General features: G+C 39.3%; 1 protein-coding gene across 2 annotated transcripts in view; it reads right to left on the reverse strand.

The window, feature by feature from the left end:
• Positions 1–22926, reverse strand: part of SRGAP1 (SLIT-ROBO Rho GTPase activating protein 1) — a 138361-nt gene that overhangs the window by 36538 nt on the left and 78897 nt on the right. For both annotated transcript variants that reach the window (XM_063155143.1, XM_063155144.1), the window contains exons 5-10: positions 13936–14118; positions 13418–13546; positions 6344–6565; positions 5457–5558; positions 3800–3997; positions 3596–3680 (exon numbers count right to left, since the gene is read on the reverse strand). In XM_063155143.1, coding sequence (XP_063011213.1) covers positions 3596–3680; positions 3800–3997; positions 5457–5558; positions 6344–6565; positions 13418–13546; positions 13936–14118 — 919 coding nt within the window. The remainder of the gene's footprint in view (positions 1–3595; positions 3681–3799; positions 3998–5456; positions 5559–6343; positions 6566–13417; positions 13547–13935; positions 14119–22926) is intronic.

Here is a 22926-nt window from a genome sequence, read left to right on the forward strand (position 1 = left end):
TTTAAAATACAAACACAACCCATGTTATGGAACAACTTTTAAGAAGCCTACCCAAAGATTTAGAGTCACTTGATACTGTAAATAATTTCAAAAATTCCAAACAATGTCTATTGTTGGTGCTCATATGTTTCAGTGGCTAAATCAGTATGGAAATAGAGCTGTGCCAAGATTAGATTACATCTCCCCCTGTGCCTTGTGCCTAAACCCATTCAGTGCTGAAAATGCAGGGCTCTAGAGCAGTTAAAAGACTGCCTACTCTCTTTTCTCTGCATATTACAGGAAAAAAGCACAAGACTATCACTGAGAAACACCACAGAGAACTGCAGGGAACTGCAAAGAAGCAAATATCATATTCCAGAAAGGCTCCTTGGCAGATCAACAGACCAGTAAATCAGGCATGACTGACTCATCATAATGAAAAGCAAAATAATGAAACAGGACAAAGATCATGGTATGGTAAATTCCAATGAGCCCAGCATTGCCAAAGGGAGATTGTGCCCTATTAATTTAGTAAAAATCTTTGAAAACGTCAGTAAAATACTGGATAATGAAGAATCAGTTCAATTAATTCACTTAAGCTTTCAAAGGCCACTGATAACTTTCTTCACAGGAGGTGACGAAGGAAACTAAACAGCCATGGATAGAGTGGCAAAATATGCTCACTGATCAAAAACCAGCAAAGAAAAGGGAAACCCAGCGGACTTCTAATGGTCTTTTTTCATCATGGCAAAAAATGTAGCAGCCATCTACTCAGACCTTCCCATTCGGACTATTTATTCAATCCAGAAGGCATTTATTAATATCTTGAGAGATCACAGCAGCTAAGGAAGCAGAGCATTGTGCAGATAACTGAAATACTTTTGTATCAAATCATGACAAAACTGTGAAGGCCTTTAAAGGAGTTAACTGACACACACTGCAAATAAAATTCACTATTAACAGGTTCAAGTAAGGTATTAGTGAAGAATTAAACACCTATGCCAGTGAACAGATCTATGGATATGATCTCTGAAAATCACTCTGAGCTTCACTTGGGCTGGGTCCAAGTACACGTCCCAGTTTGAAAGTGACAGCAAAACAGCTTTTCAGACTCCAGGAAGAATGAATAACACTGATATGAAAACACACTGTTACGTGCCAGTGTCAGATGCACGCAAAGTACTACACAGTACTGAAGATCCTAGTCTGAAAATACATTTTGCAATACTAGAAGAGTGTGCAGCACAAAGAAAAAGCTCTGGGAACAATCTCTGACAGTAAGACACATGAATCTAGCTGGCATCTATTTTAGCTAGGTGAAAAAGAGAGATCAAAGAAGAATATGAAAAATAACCTATGACAGAAAAAGAGTAAGCCAGGGACTTCGTACTCAGGTTACTACGGGAAATTCACTGAGACTAAGAATTCCAATAATAAATGTTAGTAAAACAGAAGATGTTACAAATGCTGTGCCTGGGGGGTTTTAAGCACATCTTTGTTTAGGGCAAAAGGTGTCTGGGCCTTAGGGGAATTTCTTCCACAACTCCTTGTTTTCTTTCCTGCATTTCCCTTTGCTTTGTTGATTTCTTCTTTCAATAGATGAGCCTTTGGATCAGAACTAATCTGACGATCAGTGTGCTTCCTATGTTTAGTATCAACTTCATTTGAGTGTTTTTTATTTACTTTCCAAGTTTGTAGAAGCAGATTCAGCACAGAGCACTTCATCTATTTTCCCTGTGCAGATCATGAATATGTATCTGCTGTGTTCATAAACAGCAAGACTGTAGTAGGCAGGTGATGAACCAGAATAGAAGCCAAATGCTGTTAACATTGTGGGCAGCAGATGGAACCTGAATCTATTCAGCCTAAATCCTTACACTGTATAGTTTTGAATGAAAGCAAGAAAGGGTGCCAAAGGAAAACTTGCAGTTGAGACAATCCTCTCCTTCTCCCCACTTTATTTAACACAGCACACTGTGTTATTTGTCTGCAGTCTTGCTGATATTAAAGTTTCCAGAAAAGGCAGTTTGAGGGGAGCAGGGGAGCAGTTCATGTCCTACAAATTAATTTCTATATTAGCTACAGCAATAACATTCATAATACCACTGTAATTCGATCCTTTCAATCCTCCCCATTCAAGAAACTTCCAGAATCCAGGTCCTCCATCCAAGACATGGCCATTTTAAAGCAGGTCATGCCTCAACTGAAGGGGGTACTAGAACTTCTTAACCTGTAAAAATGATGGCTCCAAATATCAGCTTTGAATGTAAATGTGTATGTTTGAGGTACTATTTGTATGTGCCATGCTATGGTGTTGGGACAACAAGTATGTGCAAAACCACTGTGGGCAACACAGATTAACTACATGGGGGTTACAGATGGCGTGTAGAAGGGAACTCTTCAAACAGAATAGTCCAAGATGCCTCAGTATGGCAGAATGGCCCAGAGCCTAATGGCAATTTATCACTTGGGTCACCCTGCTGAGAAGTTTTTCTTTAGGTTTCCTTTCAAACAATTCTTTCCTTCCTTTTTTCCAACACCGTTTATGCAGCAGATTCTGTTGCCTTTTATCTCCCTCCCTTTCACTGTATTTTTCCAAAGACATTTTCAATGAGCTTCCAGAAGAAAAATGTCCTCTTTTTTGACCAAAGTCAGCTGCACGATGTTTTGTGTGAATAAACTGTTCACACACACATTCAAAATAAAAATCTATTAAATGAAAACTTCCACGAGAAAGAAGGTAACATAGGTAGCTGTCTAAAAACAGCTGACATCTTCTACAGTTCAGTTTTGAAAGAAAATGCTGCTTATATCCTACCCCCAAGCTCAGTCACTCCCTGGACAGAGGCACTGTTTGGGTTATAGCCACTGAACTGCTAATAGCTGTTCAGGCACCTCCACATGGTTTGAGGACCTGGGCTTTTGTATTAAAAGCAAAAAGAGATGTGATTAACTACAGATACTTGTCAGTAAAAAGAAAATAAGGTGATACATCTTTTAGAGTAATTATTTTAGCAAACAGGTTTCCTTTCTTGAGTCTAAACTTTAAATCACAGTCTTCAACTTCCAGAAGAAGATTTTTATTCTTTGTGATGTAATCCCACTTCCTCTCAAGTCTGTTCCACTCTATGTGTCTAGTCCTCAAGATATGTACTGCAATTCCCCTTTTCCCTTCAGTGCATGAGGAAGTGTCAGCTGGGAGGGCTGGTAAAAGGCTGGAACCGTGTATAGTGTGTGATTCATTAAAAACCTCAAGTCAACAGAAATGGTTAGGGTGTAGAAATACTACATTTGTCACAGCTCTTAAATAAACCTGCACTGACTGTGTCACTCTCCTTGCAGGCATGAGATTTTTCATTCCATAGTACTGTTGCCAAATACAGTAATTTGTCTAAATATCTGTGCAGTGGAAATAAGTATGTGTTGAGGAAATAAAATCAATTTACTGTGTATACTCTTACCACTGGCACCAAAACTGTGATTGGTAAAAATCAAATCTATGTTTACTGGACAATTAAGCTTTAAGTTTTGTATTTTTTTCCAGTGTATCTTTGGCATTTCAGTAGGTTCACTGTATAGTTTGGAATCACTTTTCAATTTACTGCGTGATATTTACCTTCTCCAAGTGTCCTCTGCAGCAAGTCATGTTTTGCTTGAAGTTTTGTGATGAGATTGCTACCTTCCAGATATTCTCTGAATTTCTGTAGAAATGCAGATGAATCTATTACTATGCATGACACATAAATCCCAGGAACTTCTGGGTAATGATTGCTTCAGGTGTTTGGTCTGCATCACATGAATGAGGAGGCAACAAACATACCATGAAATAGAACTGCTCTGTTTCCTGCTGGTTAGCTCTTCTTTTTGCAATGCTAGGCTTGCTCAGGTATGTCTCAGAGACTGTTGACTTCACAGACTCTGTTGAGCGACTGTGCTGGAAACACTCTGACACATCATAGTCTTCAATGGTGACCATATCTTGTATTGTCTGCAGGGTAGCCTCTGTTGTTTTCTTAACCTGGTATTAAAAATCACAGTTTGCCAAATGCCAGATAAATATATAAAGGAACAGCTTAACAGGGAAGCTCATTACTCACAGTATTTCTCTGGCACACTCCCCCAAACAAACTGGTGTGTAAATGTGAAAAGTCAGGTGTGCTATAACAGATATCTATGTAACAGATATCCTGTCTCATTCTCTGCTTTAGCATGGTCTAACCCACAAACACAGATGCACCCTTGTGTTGACCCCTGTACTGTGCAGTGCTGTGATGAGGGCCACAGTGATGTTCAGACTGCAGAAGTGGAATACATTGTTGACAGAGAGGGCTTGAGAAAGAAAAATTTCTTGTTTGTTCTCAGCCCAGACTCCCAGCCCTCCTATGACCTATGGAGCACCACTGCTCATGGTGGAAACCCGGGCACGGATGCTGTGGACAAGGGATGCAGTTTCCACAGTGCAATAAAGTAACTGGTAAGGTTCACAAGGATGTGATTACTTCCCAGTTTTGCTTCAGATGGAGTCTCTAGTAGGGTCAACCAAATCATGAACATGTCTGCACACAACTCCAATGTAGTCAAATATCCCTCCCACGCCTGTCAAACATGATTTTTCCTGCTATGCTCTTGTACTTCATTTCACTGAAAGAAATTATCTTTCTATCTTTGTTACCTTGAGAGACTTTCTGAATGCAGGTGGTTGTTTTTTATTTTATGACTACTGTACATGTCTCATGGACATTAATACTTTGTTCTAGATATTCAACATACAAACTAGAATGAGAAAAACTGACATCTTGAAAACTTATCAGTAAAGTACATAAGAAGTACGGTAAAGTACATTATTTCTATGTTTCTTTTTAGGAACAGATTCTCATGTAAACTGGACTTTAACATTGCCTCAACTGTGACAAAAGTGCATTTTATTTCCACTGCCAGAGCAGGGGAAAGACAACACCATCGTTTTTTCCATATTTTACAAAAACCTGCATTTTATTTTGCTAGGTGAGCTGTTCCCATCACAGGCATTCATTAGTCATGTTTATAAATAGCTGTAGCTGAGAGCATAAGAGATCTTGACTCAGCTACCACAAAAGACGTTTCAAATTCCTTTGTACTACAGAAGAAGCAAGTTGAGAACTGGACAGAGGGTGGTCACAGAAGACAATAACTGTTCTCAGTGGCTTTCTGTCACAAGAATTTAAAAATATGTGCTCCAACAAGTTTTCACTGAAGCATCTGCAAAACATGGAACTCAGGAATGTGAATGTATGGACCGGTAAAAGACAAAGTTTCCAAACCTCTGTAAAGCAGGTGAGGATTCACCTTAGCCTATGTGCCAGTATTTGATGTTTAAAATTAAAACTGCTTATACAGATTGCAACCACAGTCATTTAGAAGCTTTTGGCAAGGTAGAAAACACTGCACCTTCCTGAAAATTATGTTCAATGCTTAGCCCTTGTAGACATAGGTCTTACCTCCTCATTTTCAATTTTGAGTGTAGCCAATCGTGACTGCAGTTGCTGATACCTAAGCATAAGCTCTGCTTGCACAGGTTGCTGGGCAGAGACCTGGCAAACCTAACAAAGAATCAAAAAGAGCTGTAAGATGCAAGCAATTAAAAAAACCAGTCAATATTCTTGCTGTTCTTCTTAAAACTAGGTGAATTCCTACCAAAGCTATTAAAACTTAATAAAGCAGACAATAAAATGTGCCCATCTAAATTTAAAGTACTTATGTACGGTAAGGTGTGAAAGTATGTCCTACAGCTTATGAATAAAGAGCACAACATTTTTGTATGTGTGCTTTTTGTAGCTTCTGTATCACACAGAAATGCAAACCCTGGAGTTACCTTCAGAAAAAAAGATGTACATGGGTGATGTCAAATTCTGCTTTGCTACTGGCCTTTGGTGTAGTAGAACAGGGCACAGCTGGGGTACCTCGTATGATTGAAATCTCCAGATGATAAAATGGGAGAAGAAGAAGGGGGAAAGGCTGCATTGCAGCAGGAATAATTTGGAGCTCTGTAGCTGCTCTCAAATAGCACCCGCAAACTCTGTTATGAGTGATGCAGGTAGTAAAGACAAAGTCACTGCTTACACTGGTGCTGGGCTGAGCACAGGTTGGCCAGCAAATTCATAGCAATGTCATTATAAATGATACAGAATATAGGAACACTTAACAGTTTTTACATGAGAACTTTGAAGCAGCAGACAGTGCTGTAAAGTTTTGCAAAATGTTATTGCTGATCCACTGACTTTCAGTAGCTTTTACCAAACTCTTTGTAAAAGGGCTTGGTAAATGATAAACTCTCTATCCTGGTATACAGAAACAGTCACTTGGGGATACTTGTCAGTGTACAGACCTCATCACCCATGTGAGACTGGAACTCAAATTTCACTGGTGGACAAAAAGCAGTGGGGTACATTTCCATGAATCTTTGCTTGTCACTGCGTGGCTCCAAGCAGTCAACTGCATTCTCAATGATGTCTAATCCCTCATGCCTGGAAGTTTCAAGATTATACTCTGCAGAAAGGTATGTTCTTAGGGCTCTGTTCAGACTAGCATGGTATCCAAGATCACAACACTAAAAAACAACAAAGGGAAAAGAAAACAAATTTAAAAGGAGAAATGCCATTCCAATATCACAATCCTTAAACTGTCGCTAAAATTTTCTGTCCTGAAATTTTTCAATCTTTGAAGTATTTAACAAAACATCTTCTAAATTAAAATACAGTACTGGGATCAAGACAGTAAGTTTTTAGTATCCTCAATCTGTTGCAAAGATTAATAGACAGTTTTAGAAAAGAGATCAAGTGTACACGTGACAGTTTGCTTATCAGACAGGGAAGCGCAGGCACTGTTTATCAATAAAATCTGAGGCCCCACCTCAGAAGCCCACCCCCACAAGTGGGCTTCTTAGCATCAACAGCATCTGTAAGCCCTGAATCTCTTATTTAAACATACCCTAACATAACTATCATCTAAGTTAATGACAGCAGCAAAGTGCACTTGAAGCAATTCCTGCTTACCCTGCCTGTGCCCAAACCAAAACCTCCACAAATACTTTGAGCATAAGCAAACCATCTAAAATGCTTTTTCAAACAACAGGAAAAGTTTAACATCTTTTTCCCTGATCATGAAAATGTATTTAATGTAAACACCTTATTTCCTATGCTCATATAAAGCCAGAAATGTACATCATGTTACAAAATGCAGAGTCATAATTTATGTATTTTTTTTCCTATGAAATGGAATGTAATTGAAACCTAATCGGTAAAACATAAAGTTGTGTTTGTTCTTGAATTTTAAACGTCCTCAATTTGCATTATTCATGTTTCATTAATATTTTAGAGAACAGCTGAATATATTTTAAAAATGTCACAGCAGTAGCATATCAGCTGACTGTTTCCCTACATTGTACAGTAAATACCCTCAGTTTCTGCTCAGTGAGCCTCCAGGTAAGGGGAGATGTCACCTCAGTAGTGGCACATCAGTTTGCAAACAGTTGCATACAAAGCAGTGCTCTTTATCCAAACAGGTGAGATGTGCCCCAAGCAGAGGCCAGTGCCTGGCCAGAGCAGTCAGAGCACTCTGCTTTAGGGCACCCCTCAGTCCCCAGCCATTTTTCCTTGGTGCCCACCCACAGCCTGGAGTCACCCATCCCTGCAAGACTCCCAGGGTAACTATGGAGCTGGGTCAAGAAGCAATTTGGATTCAGTCCACTGTACCCTACATGCATATATGCACTCTTTATATGAGTACCCTCCTCACAGCTATTACAAACCCCACAGGACTCATGGGATCACATTCCGTCCCTTTCCTCTTACTTATTTGAAAAAGGAGAGAAATAGACAGAGAGGGAGACAGAAGGAAAGAACTTTCAACCTATTTACCAAACCAAAACCTGCGTATAGAAGGGAATGAAACACTTCACACCTTGACTTAGTAGGGTAATGACTAGTGATGAAGCTGCTCTCTGAAATCTAACAGAGAGCTGTTTATTCACAACAAAGCTTCCAGAAAGACTGTTTTCACTCCTAGGAACTACTCAGGCAGTGACTGCAGATGGGACAGTGGCTTTCCAAAAAACCAGATGCTGAACCATTCAAACAAAATAGAAAAGATGTCATGTTCAATCACACACACATATGTTAACCTCTCTCTTTTGCATTCATAAAATGGAAATTTTTGTTACACTTACTAAAACAGCCACTCAAACTTTATACTGAAGTGCATCCATATTTCAAAGAACACCAGCCTCAAAACTACTGTTTCTAAAAGGAAAAGTCTCTTGGTGTTTTTCTCTTGTTCTATGTCAAATCAGATCTCATATTTAATTCACTATCTTGGATGAAAAAGACAGACTAAAAGTGCTGATAAGAAAGTGAATTGGGACAGCTGTTTTATTTCATGTGCATTAGTTTCAGAGAGACCTCATAGAAGATTAAACTGAAAAGGAATTAGAAACAGAGGGCAGTGCCAGGTTTAGCATTGCCAACTACCCATGTGTTAGAAAACTACAGCCTGAATTTTGGCTCTGGTGGATTAATCCGAGTATTACTAGAAAGCTTATTGATTTACAATTAGAGCTGTGTGGGTTTCTGGTGCAGCTTTTTTGCAAGCTGGAACATAAAATTGCAGTCTTTATGCTGTGACACAACTTCACTGTTTAACCCTAAATCTACTCAGTCACTATCACCATGATCATCTTTGGCAAGTGATGACAGCTGAACAAGGCAACAAATCAGACAAGAAGAGGATTCTTCAAGCGAAGCAGAGTATCTTGCCAGGCTAAGGCATTTTCTTGCAATGCCAATGACAGCAGAGAAAACAAAAATTAAACGCAGATCCTGAACTAATGCTTTATCACAAGTGTCTCTTAGAATGGAATTAAAAACATCTGAATTTGAAATTTTGCTTATATTACTTATGTAAAAATAGAATTTGTATGAGGGAAGTTATTTTGTAAAAGCAAAACTAAACACTCAGACATCACAACTCTTACTTCTGCCATACCATAGCCCACTTTCCCTAAAACCTGGACACACAGGGTAACAACAGCTCTGTCATAGCATCTTGGTTATCCAGAAAGAAATGCTCTGTTTTAATCTGCTGGAAGGATGGTTTAGAAAAGAGAGTTGTCTATACACACATACACACACACACATGTATTTACATGATTTTCAGGAAAAATCTGTAGATTTGTGGAAAGACTTCTACAGTTCAAGTGAGCAACCACACTGTTAGCCAAAACAACCACAAGTGTTAGAGGCTCACTAGTCAGCACAGAGGGTCCAGCCAGGGTGCTCATCCATCTCTGGTTCTGCTACCTATCTATGGGCTAGAGAGGTGAGATGTCCCTTGCTGCACTAAGACATGAAGATGAGAAATAACAGAATCAAGTCAGATGAGGGATGCATTTGGGATATGTGTGAAAAATTAATTTTGTAATTTGCATTTTATTCTTATTTGAAGTTAAATTGGAAGCAGTCTCAAGAGCATTTACTGCCTTTATTGCACCCCAGAGTATATTTAGGCTTGAACAAAACAAACTGAAGTGCTTAGCACAGAGCTTCAACCAAACCAAGCTACTTTTATTTCATTTAATTTTGTTTCAGGAATAGTAATAAAATTCTAATGTCAATGGAGAGAGGAATTAATAAAAAAAGCCTTAATCTCTGAATAAGTCACTTTCTAAGTATTTTGTTACACAGACATCCGCATTCAAATCAAAGGGATCTAAGGGTACATACCATATTTATGAGGAATTATGTAATAAAGATTGTGAGCTGCACACATTTTACCCTAGTTTTCAACCCTGTTTTATGAATGATTAATAAAGAATCTTTACAGAATAAATTAAGTTCACAATAGCTAAATGTTCCTTAATTTCTTAATGGTCCAAAGCATGCATACTGCAATTAGAGATTCAGAAACCACATTTTAAGAAAGACCCACACATTGGTATTTTATTTATTTCAGCAGTACAACTACAGTAAAGTTGTTTTGATCACTATTTCCTAGTATTTATCTTCACATCATAAAAATGCATGGTAAGTCTGAAAAAAGGTCCTTACCTTCCTCTTAGACAGATTTAAAGTAAATGAGTAAAAGTATGTGCCATATGGACAGATGCTGGCACTAACAGCCAGATTAGCAGCACTGTATAGTTTGTTGTTCCTCTGAAACTCAGAATCTTTAAAAAATTTCTACATACTAGGCAAAGCTTATTAAATTCAGCTAATCTTTACTGGTTTTTATAGGTACAAATACAGAAAATAACTAATTCTCTCCTGCACTTGAACTAGATACCACTCTAGACAGCACAGAAGAAATATTTAACAGAAAATTCAAATTCCTCTACAATATGCAGGGGACAGAAATACACAAATTTGATATTTGTGCATATCAAATCCTGTTTACCTCTCTTCTTCTTTGCAAATGTTGGTCTCATCTCTCAGCTCCCTAACTGCATTAAATCATCCAGCTAAGACTCCAGCAATATTTTTATATTACTTTTATCACAAGAGCTTAAAATGAGCAACACATCATAATTTTTAGTCAGAAGCGCTGAGCTCTGTTAATGAAATGACAGAGTTGAACAGTTCAGACTGAGTTCAAATGGAGAACAGTAATTTAGGATTTTCCATATAAGCCTCATATATGGAAAATAGAGTGGAATCCAAATCAAAAATAGGTGGCTTTTTTTTTTTTTTTTTTTTTGGTAAAAATGAGTAGTCCCACTCTGCTCTCCAGCCTTGTTAGAAAAAAAAAATATGGAACAGTTTATTGCATGTACTTAGCCTGCTTTCATTAGACATATTTTTCACTAGCATAGGAAGACATTTCATTTCATTTATGGGCAACACCAACAGCTTGGGGAGATCTAAATTCTTCCATGTCCACTGGAATTGAGACACAGAGCAGAGATAATCCCTTTCTGTACAGGCAATGACAGAGCTCAGGGAAGCACAGAAGTCAGGCTAGTAAAGTGGGACAAAATAGAGAGGGCAAGGAATGAAATTGCCACCACTGCTCTGAAAACTCCAAATTGTACCATGACATTAACAGATTTACAGAATGAGGTAGTCTGGACTGTTGCAACATATGGCCACTGGAAAGCATTCTCACATTCCAATGATATAACTCCAAAACCTTGCCAAGATTCTTGCATTTACAAAAAGAGTTTCCTTTGTCAAGTGGCAAACACTCTGTCTAAATACCAGTGCTTTCACAGCATATTCTGATCAAATACAAATGTCTGAAAGACATTTCATTTAAACAAGCTCACAATTGGATTAAATTAGCTCTGAAGCAAATTCTGGTTGCACATGTTTACAGCCTACTCTTACAAAACAGTGATGGAAAGGGCAGCTAGACCTTCCATTTAAATTCCTTAGGGAAGAGTAATTTCTCAAGCCGTTTTGCCAAAAGAATGTTATTGTGTACACTGGTCCATGGCTTTCAAAAAGACAGGCAGAGTAGACACAACTTTTCTGTGCTACTAAATATTGTAGAATGTTTATTTTTATTAAGACTAGCAGTTAGGAAGCTCTAGTCCTCATGGTTCTGTAAATACCCTTACATACACACTAACTCCAGTAAGTGCTGGCTCTGTGTGTGTGTATGGACAGAAAGCTTCACTTCTCCTCCCCTCACAATTCTTTGTAAAGCTCCAGACTGGTGGGTCCTGCCCTCAGTTTTCACTATTACAGAAACCTCTGTGGACATCACTGAATTGGGAAGAATCACATGCATCTTCCAACCTGATAAAGTTTTAGAAACACACACTGGAGACATTCTCTGAGAAATGTGAACTTGGAAAGGGAAAGCAGGAGAGGTGACAAAATGAGCATCTATCCAGCTTCTGAAGGGGTATGGGTGATGGAAACAAAAAGAAAATTACCTTTCCTTCCTTCCAAAATCCAAGAAGAATTTATGAAGTTCACATGTATGAGACATGCCCTAATTACTGACCAAAAATCTGTCATCCTTTAAGCAGTAGCAGGAAAATCATCTACTAGGTAGGCTCAATTTCTCACTTGGGGGAATACCCCAGCAGGTACACAGCTTGTCCTTTGTTTTCTGCCCTAATCTTCCACCTATAGGTCCTGGTAAATGCTTCCACTGCCTGGGCAACCTAGATGGATGGATCAGGTTGTGCAAGTGGATGGATACAGACTAGACAAGGACAGGACACAGAATAAACCAGAAGAAATCAGGAGCAAACATGCAGTAGCAACTACAAAAGGAATAAAAGAGATGTTGAAATAGAGACAGAAAAAAATTCTGAAAACAAAAAAAAGATTAATTGACATCTTTTACAGGAAAGCAAGAAAGAAGCAAGAAAGCAAGAAGCAAACCATTTGAAAGGGAAAAGTTTTAACAAAATCCAGCAAGATTTTATAAATTACAGAAACACTAGAAATTATAAAGAAAATATCAGTTTTTAGATGACATATAATAAAACATGTATATGGAGCTATTTTAGTCTATTAATCTTAAGAAGGCATTTTTCCCCTTCTGTGTGAAGCTTTGCTTCTCCAGTCAGTAGAAATGAGACTTCTTGTCAAATTCTGTATTAATTTATTCTATATTAGAAACCAGAGCTGTGTATGAATGTTGTTTACTATTGGAAGTAACATATGTTACTGTTGCAGCAGGCAAACATATTCAAATATCTAGAATTTCAAATAGGCCACTTTTTCAGAGGTGAATCCACTGAGCCATTTAACCCTACAATGCCAGTGAATGAATATTCTGGAGCTTGTGTTTGCTGTCTCTGTATCTTCTCTATCACATTTGAAGTCAGCTTACAAAGAGAGTGGGATGTGATGAGGGTGCATCATGTAAGAATGTCAGTAATACAGAGCACTAAATGCTGGCACAAGTCAACATTAGTGTATAACCTCATTCTTCTAGGATGTTCTCATAAAAACAACTTACTGAAAATAAGTAACAGGTATACTGACAGTGCAGAGTACAGGACTGATTGTGCCTGTTCTTCAAACTGCATGAAGTAAGAGTAAGAAGCCATTGTATGTATGATTCAATGACTAAATGAATGAAACTAAAGAGTTTTGAAAACATGGAAGAAATTGTTTCTTTTGAATTAAATATCATTAGATGACCAGTTAAGAAGTTTATCTTGTAAAAATACTTTGATTCCAGAGAGTGCACATAATTGCAATGTCGTATTTTCTATTGACGCATGGGGTGCAAACACAACGTTCAAACTTTAAAGGAATGGGTTCAGCATCTTACTGGCACTTTATTTTGTGGAAATAAGGGAAAAACTTCTCATTGTATCATACAATATTATAAATAGCAAATGTACTGTAGGCAGCCCATATGACTAATACATTCCCTTTAAAACTGAAAGAAGGATTATTCCTGAAGAAATAATAAACATAAACACCAACGTGCCAATACTTACATCGATCAGATCCGAAAGGTCGTGAATGTAATACTTGAACACAGAAGCATTGGTTGCTTCAAGGGTGAGCAGGTATTCATTACGGGCCTTAATAGATTTCAGCTTGTTCTCAGAATATTTTGCTTGACGCTAGGAAAGACATTTCATATTATTGTATTTTAATTACTTCATTTTTGGTGTGCAGCAGAAATGGTAACAATTCAAGCACACATTCCTAGTAACATGAAAGAACCTTAATTTCCAGCCTGTTATACATACAACAGATAGAATCCAAAGTGAAAATTTAATATTTTGTTCCAAATGTGACAAACTTTACAGTAAGAATTATATTTGTAATGAAGTATCCCCCTCTCTGAAGTGAAATTATGTCGAGTTATCTATAACCCACTGCTAGTTTATTATGTGTACCTTGCTTACTTTAATTTCCCAGCTGGATTTATCTGTCTAATATCATGCCAAAGAATGTCAGAAATGCACTGAATTTATTTCAAATGAGACAAAATAAAAGGACCATTTACTTTTTCCTTCATTTTTTCAATCTTCTTCACAGAGCTCCGTCTCTGGTGCCTTTCTTCTAGTCGAATATGAAAAACAGGGTCTCCTGACCTCCCAATCTGTTTTTCTTCCTGCTTCTCTGCCTCCTTCAGTTTGCTTTCAGCACTGATGCTCTCTGCATGATACATGTGGTATGTTTTCATGACCTGCAAAATGCAAGAGTTAAAGAAGAATTAAGAGAAAATGACAATATAAAGGTATATACAGAAAAATCATAGGGTCTTTGAGAAAATGTTGACTTATAAACATGGATCTTGTGTAAGTTTCTTTGCCAGTGGAAATTGAGGACTTTTGGTTACATTTTTCTTTTCTGATTTTTTTAACAGTATTCCAAATAGGGATTTTTTTTCTTTCATTTTCTCTTATAGGAAAGAGCAAAAGCCATTCTTAATAAATTTCAGTATTCTTATCTTCAAGTGAAAATCTAAAATAATGAACAACAAAACTCAATCTGTGTCAGTACTGAATCTATCTGATATACAGCCATCTTCTGGGCTAAGTAACAGCTTGGCTGTGGACACTGAATGTTTGAAAGCAGAAGGATCCCTTCAACACTAGCAAAGGGGAAAGAAGGAGAGGGAATGGGAAGCTTTGGCCTGGGACCAAATCCCCAGATAGCTGGATGGCTGTCCATGGCCTGGAAAGAAGTGTCTGCCCACTGCACAGCCTGCAGACTGGGCCCAATCTAAAACCAGACGAGAACTGAAGAAGGAGCTGCCTGATATCTAAGTTGTGAAAATGCCAGACACAAAGGCATCTTTCCTCTACACACCTGCTGGGTCTGCAGATGAGACAGCTTGGGTTGCCAGTATGCAAATACATGCTTGCATGAAGAGGAAAAGGGACTGGGTTACCCCAGCCCTCCCTTCCTTCTCCAAGCAAGAAAAACCTCTCAGCCTGACTCCTGCACAGTGAACAGCAGTCAATCACAAGCCCCACCTCTGCTGGGTAGGGCTGACTCTGCCCACTTCCACCAAAGGAAGTGTCTTTCTGCCTTCCCCAGTCTTTTGTTGTTTGTTTCTTTGTGTTGTCTAAGTTTAGAGCACTGAATAAAGCAGGAAGGCATCCCCAGGCAGCCAGAGGCCTCCTCTCTTCCTCTAAAAGGTGCCAGAGCTCTCACCAGCAGATATTATCTTTGGGTGGAGGCCACGCAAACCATTCAACTGAAGGACACACAGGCAGGGAGGAATCAAACCAGCTGCTTGTGTTACCCATGGAGGAAAAAGTTTTGGGAAGCTGCCTTTAAATATTCCCTTGGGAGAGTGTACTTTTGTAACTGAGTATTTAGGCCAGCCTAAGGCGTATCCGTGGAGTGGCAAAAACTACAGCTAGATATGGCAATTCACTACAGCACATCTTAGCACGGATTGACACAAACCAACTGCATGCCATGCCAGTGGGTGGCTGAACTGATGCTTATTTCAAGTCCTGTGCAACAGAAAGACACACACTTCCAGAGAAATGCAATTTTGCGTAACAATGTATGTTATACACCATAACTGTGTATGCCACTACTTAAGGCTCATGCCACTGATACTAAAAATGAAACAGACAACTCTTCACCAGCTTCCTGTAGTAAGGTAAAACAGCTGGTGACAAACACTAAAACTGGCCCTGTTTTTATTTTAAGAAACATATGCTTACAGCTCTGTGCTGGAAAAAACCAAATTGCCTGGAGCAGGACTCTGTGTTATTGCTGCTGCTCCTCTACAGCACTCTGGGCTCCAACGCCCGAGCAGAGGGCAGAGCTCCCTGCCCAAACACTGCCTACAGCCACTGGGAACAGCTGCTGCCCCACCAGTTCACATCTGCATGGATGAGGCAGAAAAAACTCCCAGAGACAGACAAAGCTGGGTTAGCAAGAGAAGGCAAGCCCACTGGGCCGAGGTCTGCAAGGTTCCCAGTGTAACTAAAGAGTGTTCAGTCTCCTGTATCGTGCACTGCTCCAAAGGCACTGTTAGAGTTGTTGATGATCAGTTCCCAGGGAGCTTAACTCATACAGCCACATGGAAACAAATGAATTACTGCAAAGAGAAGAAAAGGACTTTTCAAAGAAATGGCTTATATAATAAAACAGAGAAGCACAGAAAGTGATATGGCTCTTATTAAAAATGATGGGGAAAGGAAATTAAAGCAAGGTTGTGCCCTTTTCTTCTGGCCTTTCTATTCAAATCTTCTAAGTGTTTCTTTACATAAGGCTAGAGGTGTTTGCTTTTATTTTTTATCTTTTGTTCTGTGTAATCTCTAGAGACTTTTTAGTTGGTGTAACAAGACTAATTAATGCGTCTTACCACCTAGAAAAGTTATTTTCTTTTGTACTTTGCCTGCAGAGGGAACTATGGGTCCTGATAGAATTAACCCAAGAATTCTCCAAGAGCTGGCTGATGTCATCACAAAACCTCTCTCTCAGTTTTTGAGCAGTCTTGGGAATTGGCAAAGTCCAGGCTGGCTGGAAGCTGGCAAATGTTGCCCCAGTTTTCAAGAAGGGCAGGAAGGGTCCTCCCTGCAAACTGCAGGTCTGTCAATCTCACTTCAGTGCCTGGCAAAGCTATAAAGGAGATTATACTGGGATGTATTGAAAAACACCTGAAAGACAACAGAGTCACTGGTCACAGCCAGCACAGCTTCATGAGAGGGAAGTCCTGTTGATCAAACTTGATTTCCTTTTTTTTATGGCAAGGTAACCCACCTAGGTCCCACCAAGGGAAGTCAGCTGATGTAATCTTGGATTTCAGTAGATCTTTCTCAGAGTATCCTTCTGGATAAAATGTCCAGCACACAGCTGGATAAACACCTCATGTGAAAGGTGAGCAACTGGCCCATTGGTTTGGCACAGTTATAGTGAATGGGGTGACATCAGACTGGTGACCTGTCACTAGTGGGGTTCTGCAGGGCTGTCTTAGCTCCTCTGCTCTTCAACATCTTCATTAATGACTTGGATGCATGACTAGAAGGGGTACTAAACAAGTTCACAGCTGATACAAAACTGGGAGGAGCTGCTGACTCCCTCCAAAGCAGGGAGGCCCTGCAGAGAGACCTTGACAAATTAAGAAAACTGGGCAATCACCACCCTCATGAAGTTCACCAAAGGAAAGGTATTGGGACTCTGCACCTGGGATGGGGCAATCCTGGATGAATGGACAGACTGGGGAATGAGAGGCTGGAGGGCAGTGCCACGGAAAGGGACCATGGGATCCTGGTCGAGGGGAAGTTGGATATGAGTCAGCGGTGCCCTGGCAGCCAGGAAGGCCTCCCATGTCCTGGGAATCATCAGGAACAGCACTGCCAGCAGGCAAGGGAGGGGACAGCCTCACCTTAATAACCGTGTGCAGTTTGGGGAGCCACAATAGAAGAGGGATATAAAGCTATTGGACAGTGCCCATAGGAGGGCAACAAAGATGGTGAAGGGTCTTGAGGGGAAACTGTATGAGGAGTGCCTGAGGTCACTCAGTCTCTTCAGCCTGGAGAACAGGAGACTGAGGGGAGAGCTCATTGCCATCTGGAACTTCCTCATGAGAGGCAGACACTGATTTCTTCTCTGTGGTGACCAGTGACAGGTCCCAAGGGAATGGCCTGAAATTGTCATGGGAAGATTAATTTGGATATTAGAAAAAGGTTCTTCACCCTGAGGGTGGCTTGTCACTGGAACAGACTCCCTAGGGAAGTGGTCACAGCACCAAGCCCTGCCTGAGTTCAGGATAACACTCCTGGGCACATGACATCACTCTTGAGGATGGTGTTATGCAGGGCCAGGAGCTGGATTCTATGATCCTTGAGGGTCCATTCCAACTCAGCATATTCTGTGATTCTGTATCAAATATATCTTAAAGTTTTCTAACTGTGTTTAAAAGCACCTAAGTGGTGAAACAAGGATTTGTTCTGCTTGCCAAAAGCAACAAGCATTGAAGTTCTTAAACTAGCAGATTATGTTCTTAAACTAGCATAAATGTCCTTCTGCAGTGGCTGACACTTCAGCTTGCCTCCTTGTTGAAAGAAGCACTCCTTGAAGGAGTACAAGGGTATGTCTGTTCTCACCAGTATCTCCACACTGATTCCACTAGCTTCACATCACCAAGGAGGGTTTCTTCCTATCACTGCTTGCTTACAGCTCATGCTCCCATATCCAGTGTCTCACTCCACACTGATTGATAGGCAAGTTTTGTGGGAGAACTACATGGAACTCATAGCCTTCACAGGGAATGAAGATGTCTACTTGAAATCCATGTTCTCAAAACAAACTCTGCACAAGTTCTTGGTATAAATGAGTATAAATTAAAATTCAAAAAAGTTCTTTCTCTGTATTCACAGGGCTGGCCATCAGTCAGTCCTACTCATGCCTCACTGGCTTAGGAATCAATACAGACTCTGTAAAGAGCAGTGATCAGCCTAGGCACGTGACTCCTGTCCAGTTTGTGATATTGATAGCATGCTTATCTCATGCACTAGTGACATCGTTATTTTGCAAGCCTTTGGGGAAAACGTCTTAATGATTTCTCAGCCTTTTTCATGATGTGTCAATGCTTTTTTAAGAGCTGATATTGCAGCAGCTGAACTTAATTTGAGAAAGCATTAGAGAGACACATATGGAAAAATAAATGGGAATAAGCTAGGGAATTGGCTTCCAAGTATTTCAGTACATACCTCTCCAACAAGTTGGCTTACAATTTGCTGGCTAAGTTGCATATATGATTCTTCCCCTTAACACTAGGTCATCTTTTTGCCTTGGAGTTTTTAAGACTGTTAGATGTTGTTAAACACAGTAACAGGCTTTCCTAAATAGACTTATTGTATGAAAAGTTCTGAGATTTGTAGGCCTCTGATCTGTGAACATGCAACAGATTCACAGATCTGTTATTCAAACTATGAACATGTAATAATTCTTCTCAAATGTCCACCAAACTGTTGAACTGACAGATCATCCTGTGAGAGTATCCATCACTGAACTGACTTTAGTTAGTCTCCAAAGTGTTTACTGATCAGCCATCAAGTACACACTGAAAAAAGAGAGCAAGGTTGCAATTTTGCAGATGCTGAATTGCCATAATGATATTTGCTGCATTTCTCCACTGTAGTGAACCAGCATTGTTAAAAGCATACTAGTACCTTTCTAAAATTAAATATTGAGTTTATCTTCTATTAATTTAGCAGGTTTATTCTGCTGATCCAGGGATGTAAAATATATATTTGTCAGATGACTGTGTCAGACTACAAGCAGATGAAAAAGATTTTGCTACCCTACTGTCACATTTGTAGGTGACAGACTGTTCACTTGGTAGCATAAACATCTCAATTTGTGTGCCAAAGTTTCAGCATCATTTGTAAGAGCTCAGCAAATAGGCTTAAGGCAGAAGATAGTATTTATCACAAGGAAGGGCACACTAGAGTATATTCTTAGGTAATTATTTTATTTAACCCCACAGTTGTTATCTAGGCAAATCCATCAACAAGACAGTAATTAGTGCTGTACTTGTATGGGCCATAAGTGAAGAATGTTCCCATTGCAGGGGACTTGCTTTCCTTCTCTACACACATCCTTCTTTTCTAGAAAACTCAAACCAAGGCAAGATTGAAAGCTAGAGAGTTAAAATAGATTGAAATGACTGTGTTAACATGCACTTTATTTTTATAATAAAACTGCATAATTAAGAGCCTTTTCACAGTGTTTCTCGGGAAATAGTAATTTCCTAGCTCATCCCTGGTGTATTTACCAACCCTGTTTGAATTGTTTTAGAATTGTCTCTGCTAAGCTTTGAGTTCCTCTCAGAAGGTGGAGTCACAAGGGTTTCATTAAATTGGGTTAGTTAGTGCTCTGCACAAGAAATAAGCAAAATCTTATGCCAATTTTACCACAGCAGTGGCCTCTACCAGTTAAACTGAGCTGTTGTCAGCATCCTGTTCACTCATTCCAAGCTGAACTCTGCTGTGGTTTTAGGAATTGTCACATATATTACTATCAATACAGGATTACTAATTTCACCTTCTCATATCCCTGATGTGCCACAGTAAACTGAACTTAACTTTTTGAAGAGGAATCAGATTCTCTGTTACTTCAGCAAAGAAAAAAAGAAAATCTGGCATCAACTACCTTGAAAAATTAAATAGCCAGGATTTTTCAAGAGTAAGATAAATCAATGGAAAGTGCAAGTGGCACAGCAGCCCTGTCTTTTTTAACATCCAAGTTGCTTTGGACTGCTCTCACTTTTTCCTTTTTCTGAGCACTTTACATTTGCATTGCTTGTGAAATGTGTGATGCCAGTAGGATTAATTTGGAAAGCCAAGTGGGAGACATGAAAATATACTTTTATGATGTGCATCACTTTTCCACACCATTTGCCCTCAGCCTTATTACTGGAACAGCTTTGTATTTTCAGCAAACCTGTGACCTTCCTGACGTTTTTAGAGGACATTTATGAGTATGTCCTGACCCCTAAATAAGTCCAGTGAAAGCCTCTCTCCAACACAAGAGAAGTGTCTGCCTACCTTCTGTTCCCTGTAATTCCCCATCATTCAGATATTATTGCTATATACCAGTACCTGATCTGACAAGGCAAGGTATTTTAGCTTCCCAGAGAAAGAGAAGAAGAGTTTGACTGCAGAGTTTTCTATGTTGCAAAGATGATTTATTGCCAAGTCTGTTGTCTCTTTAAGTCAGTGTGTAAGAAGATTCAGTTCACAAAAGAATAAACCAAACATCTTCCAGCTTTCTGTCTGACCAACTTTTCTCCCTGTAAATGCCAGGAAAACTCTTATCTGTGACCCCACACAACTAACTGAGCTCCCCTTTCCCCATTCCCCTCACTCAAAAGGTACATTTCATTGTAGTTTCTATAGCTTATATTCTTATCTGAAACATGGGACTGATTCCTGGCCTGCACTGGCTGAAAGTGTGGTAAGGAGAGGAGTAAGGGAGGAGTGCAGCTGCTGGGATGCTGCAGACCTGAAAATACCAACTGTCTGGCACAGCCACAGAGACACCAGGCACAGCTTTAAGTACTTGCCAGTCATAATTCACTGAACTCACAAAGATACAAAGTGAAGCTTAGCTATTAAATTCGTTTTAGAATGATGTTTTCAGTAAATTTTAAAATGCATGCATAAAATACTGAAAATTGAAAATACAGAATTTTAAAATGCATTTTTGTTAGTTGTAAAGCATGTCAAAAACCTATGTAATGTAACATTTAAAAACCCTTTACATAGAAGAGATGGAAAATTAGAAAGTAAGGTTTCCCTCACAAAATTCTGATTATTCCAGCGAAATAAGCCCGCTTTGTTCTGAGAACGTCTGAAGTTGTGGTTCAGCTGCTTCTGTTCTTATTTCTTCAACAATCCTGTACATGATGTGTAGTTTTAATGAGGACAGCACAACCTAAAGGCCTTAATTTACAGACCTTTGCTTTAAGATAAGGCATGATGATAAGAAATAACCAGATTATTAAAGCTTCATACACACTAAAAGCTCTGATACTTGCCCCTTACTCAAAGGCTTTAGAGGTATTTAAATTCCAATATGACACCACATTCTAAGTTACTCTTCATGAAGGCACCTTTCCTTTCAAACAAACAGAACTAAGCAGTAGGGAGAGACTTCAGTATTAGTATATTACTCACCGATTTCGTATCAGTTTGCTTTTTTTTGGACACAATGATTTATCTCACAATAGAAAGACTGATTTTTTTAAAAAAACTTTTTCCCCTCTACAAATCATGGGGCAAACAAGTAGATGACATTTCCTTTTTGTGACCGAGAAATGTCAACTGCTGGAGATTAAAACTGTCGATACTTATCCTGATAAGGCCACTATGATCTTATTCTGTACACAGTAAATGTCATAAAGAATTAAAAACCTGTGCATGAGGTCCCCATCTGTCTAGATACTGTTCTATCTTTATGTACTTGAGCAGATAAAATACACAGATATGATGATGGCCATTCTAAACATTCAAGCAGTGAAACAGATGCTCCTCTGCACCATATTGTCACTTTATTATGTGTGGGCTTTATTTAGCTAAATGTGGACATGTACAGCTGACCAAGCCCTTGCAATCAATGAAAAGCTGGACAATGAAGTTAACAGTACAGATCACTTAATCTAAAGCAGATTTTTGCATCTGATTAAAGGGGTCTCATCTGCCCATATTAGATTTCCAGGGACTTTAGCTGGAACACAGATAGCATGCTAAGATATTTGTATCTACACTGCAGATGTCTGAAAATCAGGTAAAGTAAATTCCATCCCAAGAAACCATCTTGCAGCCGTAGCCTGACTCAAGTTGCGGACAAATTCAGAATTTTTATAACATAAAAAATATTCCCATTTAAAAAATAAATCTTTAATTCTAAGAAAGGTATTAGCATGCACTGGAAGACATAATATGGAAGTTAATACCTGATTAAATCTGATGGTTATCAGTGTGCATATATAGCACTAGTGTGAAGAAAAAGAATGAAAATACTGAAGTCCAGTCCTGCAGATTTTCAGTGGTACTTCAGAAAAGTATTTCAGCACATGCTTCACAGTTTCCCTACCCTGGGAGCACAGGCACTAATCCCAAGCCTCGCCAGACACTGGAGTTATGCAACTGTTTAATTGAAACAAGGCTGTATCTTCAGGCCTTATTCAGCACTGAAGTCCCACTTGTGCCATGGCTGCGGCAGCCGCTGATCCCCCAGCGGTGGAACGGTCTGTGCCTATCGCTGCTTTGCAGAAGCTGATCCCAAAACACTTCACGGACTGCAGGCCTCAGCCAAGAAGGCTTTGCAGTGTCACACCCTACAAATCCTGGTGGTTTCAGACAAAAAAAACCCAAAGAAAATCCCAAACAAACAAAATAAAAAGTGATGGTTTGAGAAGGCTTTGGGAATCTGTCCGTAACAATTAGACTAATTTTCTTTGCATCTCCTTTTTGCCACCTAACTTTTTCTTGAGTTTAAATGTTCCTCATCCACTGAT

This window comes from Melospiza melodia, chromosome 4 (assembly GCF_035770615.1).
Source record: "Melospiza melodia melodia isolate bMelMel2 chromosome 4, bMelMel2.pri, whole genome shotgun sequence".
Lineage (NCBI taxonomy): Eukaryota > Metazoa > Chordata > Aves > Passeriformes > Passerellidae > Melospiza > Melospiza melodia.